The sequence below is a fragment of the Sebastes fasciatus genome, chromosome 16 (genome assembly GCF_043250625.1).
Source record: "Sebastes fasciatus isolate fSebFas1 chromosome 16, fSebFas1.pri, whole genome shotgun sequence".
Lineage (NCBI taxonomy): Eukaryota > Metazoa > Chordata > Actinopteri > Perciformes > Sebastidae > Sebastes > Sebastes fasciatus.
In genome coordinates this window covers 7,840,376-7,848,465 of record NC_133810.1, presented here as the reverse complement: position 1 = coordinate 7,848,465, position 8,090 = coordinate 7,840,376, and the positions used below count along the sequence as shown (strand labels likewise).

At 40.6% G+C, this 8,090-nt stretch overlaps 1 protein-coding gene across 1 annotated transcript; it reads left to right on the top strand.

The window, feature by feature from the left end:
* The first annotated feature begins 321 nt into the window (after positions 1 to 321).
* Positions 322 to 7,737, top strand: htr3b (5-hydroxytryptamine (serotonin) receptor 3B). Its single transcript, XM_074611544.1, has 9 exons — positions 322 to 434; positions 1,758 to 1,921; positions 2,032 to 2,076; positions 2,451 to 2,560; positions 2,689 to 2,858; positions 4,501 to 4,658; positions 5,446 to 5,656; positions 6,749 to 6,958; positions 7,415 to 7,737. Exons 1-9 carry the CDS (start codon positions 401 to 403, stop codon positions 7,678 to 7,680), a joined length of 1,368 nt encoding a protein of 455 aa, XP_074467645.1. The 5' UTR covers positions 322 to 400; the 3' UTR covers positions 7,681 to 7,737.
* Positions 7,738 to 8,090: the final 353 nt, after the last annotated feature.

Here is an 8,090-nt window from a genome sequence, read left to right as displayed (position 1 = left end):
AGGTGTTAGGGAAGTTTGGTGTGAATTTTAAATATGACATACTTTATATAATAAGAAGGAAAGGAGAAAGAACAACTAGTTAATTGGAATTTGGTGTTTTCAGCTGGGTTAAGCACCCATAAAATAACAGATACCTATGCTGCTCTGTAATGAAGCACACTGGCACTAAACAAACCTTCAGGGAGTCATTATTATAAGTATCACCTTACCCGGGCCGTGGAAAAATCAATATCAGCCAACCAAAATGTCTGCACTACCCTGTTCATTGTTCTTCAGCTACACCGAGTACCACTACTCCTGAAACTGTGGATCTTTTTGTGTTAACAGAGCAGACGTTTTGATGTGACACCTGGATAACATCTGTCATCTGGAAGGTTGATTTCTTCTTAATTTTAGCTTGATGTCTCTCATTTGGTTGACACTGTTGTTCTCAGGTAAGCTGCTCTTTTTGGCTAAAGAAATGACCAGACAGTTGCATTTCTTAAATAGTATGAGGTATGTATTTGTAAGTTTAAAATTACCTGCAGGGTTTTGTTGCAAAGATTTCAGATATTTCAAACATCAGTTGCTCTTTGGAGTGTGACAGCACTATTACTCATTGCATATTTTACTTACATTAGGTCAGACAGCGACTACTCTCTCACAGATTCAGTTTCAGTAGTGTGATAGTCTGTTTTTAAAACCGTGCTGTCAAATTCCATTTGATACATGTGCATGAAATAATAAATGCATTGGTAAGGAGAAATTAGAGCTATTGTGCCCTCTTGGTCACTGTTTTTTATAAAGCACCGCAGACACTAATGTAAGCAAATACATTCATATTATTGTATAAAAAGCTTTAGAACTGCAAAGCTATAAACTGTATACATGTAAAATGTTTGCCTTAAACGAGTCTGACTGATAAAAGTATAAACTTGGAGACCCTGAGGTAAAAATGAGCTGAGGGGGCAGCAGTACCAATCTATGTAAAGTGTACATCATGGCATATTAGACATGGTAGCATCATAACATCAGTAGTCCAGTGCTGTGATACTATGAGCCCCTAGGTTTTTGTGTCATAGACTATTAAGAAGTGTCCGTAGTCACCGTGACGTCACCCAGTAGTTTGTGGACTATGGTTTTGAAGCCTCTTGTTTTTTTGCAACCAGAAGCGACACGAGAGGGTGGAGCTAAGTACAATCGAACGCTGAATAAGACATTTTTACCAAAAAGGTTTTAATTAACTTCCATGAACTTAAAACACACTGTGAAAGGGTTAAAGTTGTAAGGCGAAAACACGCACAACTCCCAGACCGGACAACACCGTGGTAGCGACCTGACAATCACAAGGTAGCCACGCGTTAAAGCATCCCCTTCTTTATGGTCTCTTTAACTCTAAATGGGACCATCATTTACTAAATGAACATCATGCTGTATTGAAGAAGACTTGAAACTATAGCTTCAAACTATAACTGTATATTTATAGGTGATAAATCAAGTGAGAAGTAGGCTCATTTTCTCATAGACTTTTATACAATCAGACTTCTTTTAGCAACCAGAGGAGTCTTCCCCTGCTGGCTGTTAGAAATAATGCAAGTTTAAGGCACTTCTGCATTGGCTTCACACAGTTGTGTGCTTCATATCACTAAACAAATTAGCAATAAATCAAATTACCAAAAACAAATTGCCACACAATGAACCTGAAACTTTTGGGCTGCGAGGTTCTATGGTCCCATGGCCCCGCTTTGCCCTGCTGCTAATCTAGCTTTGCCTTTTAGCTCATCTGGCTGACTGTGTGCCAGAGAAGCCAAAGAGATCTGCTCTGAACCAGCTGACCAGGACCCTCCTCAGGAAATATGACTGCGGAGTTCGACCTGTTCACAACTGGACGAGTCCTACCACCATCTACTTAGACCTCATACTGCAGTCGGTCCTTGATGTGGTATGTTAACTGTGAAAGCACTCTGCTATGATCACACTGCTGCTAAAATTCTCCAAACAGTAGGCTTAATATAAAACAAAAGTATTATTAAGACTTTCTCCTTTTCGCAGGATGCAAAGACCCAGAGCATAACTACAAGTATTTGGTACAGACAGGTAGGTGGTCTCTCAGTTTCCTTCTCGTTTCGCCTTGTAAAGCTTCAGGAAAACAAGCATTTTCTCCTCCATAAAATCCATATCATTAAAATTAAAACAGCTCCAATTATCTTCCTCATCAGTGACTGACTTCTACTGTAAGCTTTAAACAATCAACACAGTGGGTTTTCATTTAAACGTTTCTTCACAATATGCTGCAACTCTCACTTCACAGTGTATGTGAATTACATAGTATTGATTGGAGTACACTTCATTATCAACAACAAAGACACTTAAGCTTAATTTTTGGTTTAAATGGTTTTGTGAATATTTGCGTTTCCGTTTAAATATAAAAATGATAATTTTTTACCGCAAATGTCCTCCTCTGTTTTCAGATCTGGACAGATGAGTTCCTGGTTTGGGACCCAGAGGAGTTTGATGGCATCAATGAGATCTCAATGTCATCTGATGCCATCTGGATACCTGACGTTATCGTTAGTGAAATGTAAGAAATTACTGAAACGATTCCTTCAAAACATGTTAGTCTCAGTCTTCAATGTCCTTCAGTATTACCAGGGTCTGAAGCAGGGTTCATGATTTTGGAAATTAATCCTCCTCCATGTGTGTTCCCAGTGTGGACGAGGGGAAATCCCTACCGATCCCCTATGTGTACGTCAACTCGTCTGGCTCAGTGAAGTACTACCGGCCCGTCCAGGTGGTACTGGCCTGCAGCCTGGAGATGTACGCCTTTCCATTTGACAAGCAGAACTGCAGCCTCACCTTCCGCAGCTGGCTTCACTCAGGTGTGTTTCCTGCCTGTGATGGGACGGTGGTCTGTATGCTCAGTAAATCAGGTTGAACACCTGTAGTATCTATGAGGAATATGATTATACACTCTTTACTGGTGCTTGCTCTTACAATCAAGGCACCACCAGTAGCATCCCAGTCAGAATCACTTATGACGCCTTGTTATTTTAGATCCAAAACTAACACAGTAACACAAACGAGCCAACTGATCAATACAGCAGTTCACCAGCAACTCCCGTGTTTTACGAGGTAAAATTACAGTTTTTGCCAATGGAGTCTGGTGGCTTTGAAGATAGCTATATAACGGCTTCAGTTCCCCGTCGGATGGCAAGGTAAAGGGATGAAAATATTCTAAATATAGCTTATACTTCAACTGATATTGTTTTTCTTTTTTTTTTTAGGTGTCAAAAATATATTTTTTTGCTGCTCCCGTTCACAGCCGCACTCAGACACGCCCTTTCCGACGGGGAACTGAAACCGTTATATTGCTCTCTTCAAAGCCACCAGACTCCATTGACAAAAGCAGTAATTTGACCTTGCAGAACATGGGAGTATACGCCACTTCAAAAAGTCGTTACCCTTTCAGTTATTTCCAGACTTATCACAGCTAACATTGACTCAACTAGTGCTAACGTTTACATTATTCATAACCTTATTGATTTGCTTGTTTTGGTGACCTACATCATACTACTTTTTGCCAACGGCTGAGTGGGCATTTCCATTTGAAAAACACGGATAAGAATGCAGTCGACCTTTAGTAAGATCTCTGCTGGTTCACCCTACAGACTGGATTCCCTGTACAAGAAGACTATGATATTACACATAACAGCAGTCTGAAATGGTGAAACAACAAGGACCCTATACAAGAGACTGAATGAACGCCAGAAACAGACATCAGCAGTCTGAACACTAGACCAAATCCCCTCATGGCAAAGACTGAGAAGTAGTCAAAAGCCATCGACCTGGGTACGAGAAAAATCGAGGAGGAGGCCATTCACCTCTGACATCAGAGTTACGATCAGGGCAGCAAATAACTATTTTCATTATTGATTAGTCTGCCAATTACTTTTCCAATTAATTGACTAATCATTTTGTCTATAAAATGTCAATCGCAATTTTCTAAAGCCCAAGGTGACTTCTTCAAATTGGGTTTTTTTCTGACACGCAAAGATCCAAAGATATTCAATTTACCATTAAGTAAGACAAAGGAAAGCAGCACAAATTGACGATTAATTTCATGTTGATCGACTAATTGTTTCAGCTCTAGTTACAATTCCCCCCCGTATACGAGCACCTGTTACCGTGTGGACGAAGTTAAATACTTAGTGAACCATCTCCATGATAACTGAGCAAACTTCCACTGATAAATGGTAAAACTATGCGGTTGGAAAGGCTAGTAAATTAACCTGTGGTCGTTGCAGTCTTATGGATTCACCAGCAGGACGAATTAATTACGCAGGATATACAATTTCCAATTCACCTTGTTTGCATGCCATTGCACAGTGTAAAGAAAACTGAAGCACCAGACTGAAATCCATGCAAACACACAATCTCTCAAGAGTGATGAACATGTTTAAAAGCAACAGCAGATATTCACTGCTTTCATTTTCTATCCTTCATTATCTCTCCCTCTCGCAGTGAAGGAAATAGACCTGGCGCTGTGGAGGAGTGCAGAGGCCATCGCTAATGATAAGAGGGAGTTCATGAATGACGGAGAATGGGAACTGTTGTCCATTCCTTCCAGCTACTGGCAAATTCACCAAGACAACACTGACTACGCCCACATCCAGTTCAATGTATGTGCCTTATTGTGTCAACCACGTTAAAGTAAGAGTAAGAGTAACACTGTAGGTTATTTGAATATAATCCTAATATCACTGTCTAATGGGGTAGTATTGTGCAACAGCTCTGTAACAAGTGAGCCAGTAGCTGCACTGTGATGGCTGTGATTGCTTATCGATGGCGAGCTTTAAACTGTAGCCCCTCTGTGGGTTAGCCCCCCCCCTCCACGCTGTGCGGTGGAATTGTAAAGTGTAAAGCAATTGGCCGCGACCTTCATGGATCGGGCTAGTGAGCTAATGCCAAATGATGAGACCGAGGCTGTTTCTGGCAAGTAAAGAGACAGATAGAGAGGGAGGCTGATAGACAGGGGAGGGTGAGCAACCATAATGAGACTGTCTCAGTGGCTGCCTGATCAATGGACTTCTTGTTAGTGGCGAGGAAAATGGCTCCATAGCCCATTGCAGGTGGAGAGCAGGGAGGGCTGCTATTTATTCAGCTCAAAGAGCGAAAGGCTTTTTGGTAATGGAGCATTTCATGGCTCACTGGGATATTGTTATGTTGTGGCAGTTTTGTTGCAAAAGATAGCTATGTCGTAAAAGGGTTTCTAGTGGAAAATGTTCATTTCCAGATCTGAGAAAATGTTGATTTTAACTAGACTTGAGAAAGATCTGTTTGAAACAAAGGTGGCAGCTATATCAAAACTTTGAACAATGAAAATCTGCACAGCTAGACACCACTAGAGGTTGAATAAATGATATTATTTCTGATCAGATCTCCTCTCTGCCCTCATCTTTCATTCAGGTGTTGATCCGCCGGCGCCCCCTGCTGTATGTGGTGGGTCTCCTCATCCCAAGCATCTTCCTCATGCTGGTAGATGTGATCAGCTTCAACCTGCCTCTGAGCAGCGGTACACGCATTGCCTTTAAGATCAGCATACTGCTGGGCTACACTGTCTTCAGAGTCAACCTGACAGATGATCTGCCCGCTACAGCAGTCAGAACTCCACTCATAGGTGGGATGTTTTATAACCTTTATGACTTAACCCTTTAATTAATTTTGATTTGTTTTAGACACAAATTTGTCTGTTTGGTATAATGTACAAAACTAAATGGACAATACCTTTTGTCCTGTTTGTTTATTTTATTGTTAATGCAATCAGAAAGGCCATTGTTCTCACACAACAAATTCCAAAATGTTCCATTGAAAAACTCCACTACCCAGAGTTCCTTTAGAATGACATCAATAAACTGTAAAGAGTAACAAAAATCATAAAAGTGGTGTTGATTTGTGACGATTGAACAAACTAAAAAAAAAAAAAATTTGAATAACTTTGCTGAGAAAAAAACATTGATCTTTTTAAAACATGGTAAGCATAGACATTTGTTTATTTGATCAGTAGTTACATTCATATGGACACCAATACTCCAGTCATTACACAATAACGACAGTACTGGGATTAATGTGTAACTATAAAAACACCATGCTCAACACTATCTAGATGAAGTATATTCAAATTAACTGTAAACACCTTAATTAAACTATGTCACTTTCACCACATTTTATGCAACACACGGTTATTCAATTGCTTGACAGCAACGCTCTTTTTTTTGTATTATATATATTTATATATTTTTCATTTTAAACACAAGTAACGACGTCAAAAAAGGTAAAATTAGGACTAGAACATGTCCTCTTTGCACGAAAACAGCCAGAGAGGTAAAACTATGATGGACCACGACAGACAGATCAGGTTTGAGCTTAGTTACTGGTTACTGGTTATCAATAATGCCTTAAGTGTGGTTCATTTTTGCCGCATCCTTGAGTGTCTGCACGGCCAAAGTGATGTCACACCCTTAGATATGGCCCTTTGTGGGGGTTTCGTGCTGCAGGTCTGTGCACATCCAAATTTTTCTAATTATGCAGACACAAATTGGAGGCAAAAACTCCACTTTGAAGAGCTTTGTTTCCTCATCATGATTCCACGTCAGCTCATGTCCGTGCCACCATCCTATCGTAAAGTATAACCGAGGATTCACTCTTGTTATTTTGTGCAACAAGTAGCCATTATTGAGAGCTTTATGTTTTCACTCCCATCTCCATCCAGGTGTGTTCTTCGCGGTGTGCATGGCCCTGCTGATGCTCAGCCTGACTAAGTCTATTCTAGTGGTGAAGCTGCTCCACCACAGCGAGAAGGAGGTCAGACAAATGTCAGTGTCTGCCTGCCTGCTGGACAAGTACGGCTCAGCTGGTCACGGCTTCACAGAGAGCGCTTTAACCTCCATTAAGACCCTCGATCACATCAACCCGTCCGTAGGTAAGCTACAATCTTGAGATTTTCCAAAAGTCCCGACAGGCCGTAACACGGTGTGTTCTTGCTTTATGCTGCACCAAATCAAAAGGTCTGTTTGCAGAAAGCAGGTTGCTCACTGAAGTCAAGGGTGAAAGAACATTGGATAAAAGGAAGCCAAAGCACTTTTTGTCTGTGCGGGCTATTTTAAACTCATTTCAGTTGCATCTCAACGCTAACATCTTATACTTTTTTTAACAGAAGCATTTTTAAGACTCTCTTAAGAAAGAGTTGCAAAGTCAGATGAGCAGCTGGTTATGCAAGTATTTTTTCTCTCTCAGTAATTGAAATCCCATCTGAAAGCTTTCTATTAATGATGAAAAGGGGGAAGAGCTGTTCTATTGGGCTGCTGAGATCAAACAGTCTGTACCAAAGTGTTTGGATTGTTCCCATTTTAAACCAGCTTCCTTGATCTTCTCCTAGATTATGAGCTTGAGCCTTCACTGGAGGAGGATCTGCTGTCCCTGAATGAGATCCAGGAGGCTCCATCTGGGCTGGAGTGGCTTCTCCAGGAGCTGGTCTCCCTCCACCTGGCTTTATCCCAGGAGGACAGCGAGTCTTCGGCTCAGGCTGACTGGCTGGCCCTCTGCTCTAAGCTCGACTGCTTCCTGTTCCGCTTCTACCTGTTTGTTCTGGCCTTGTATGCCGGTACGCTGCTGTCGCTCTGGGCCAGCTGGAGCTTCGCCTGACTGCACAATCAGAGACTTACTGACTTTTTAATACCTTTATTGAAAGCACTTCTTGCTTATGGTGTTTACCATATTTAGCATATTTATGACTGCTTTTCATATTATGATGAAAAGAGAAGAATGCAGAATTATTATTGAAGATGTGTACTTAAAATATACTTCAAAAAGTGGTCATATTTAATGTCCTTTCCACAAAAGTTTATATTGTGTGCCACTGTTGTTAACCAATGCTTATAAAATATACTGTATTATTATAATTAACCTCTTATTTTTGTATTTTTTGCCATTGTTTTTATCAGTCAGAGGTTGTAAACAAGCTGTTTACTCTTCTTATCTAGTCATGTCGTCATATTCCCAGAGCTAAGCTATTGTTTATAATGGATACAAATGATTGCCAAACTTACAAGAAT

Coding starts and splice junctions, on each gene's coding strand:
- htr3b (XM_074611544.1), top strand. CDS start 401: ATGTCTCTCATTTGGTTGACACTGTTGTTCTCAG. Junction 2,077..2,450: donor CAAGTATTTGGTACAGACAG/GTAGGTGGTCTC, acceptor CTCTGTTTTCAG/ATCTGGACAGATGAGTTCCT. Junction 5,657..6,748: donor AGTCAGAACTCCACTCATAG/GTGGGATGTTTT, acceptor ATCTCCATCCAG/GTGTGTTCTTCGCGGTGTGC.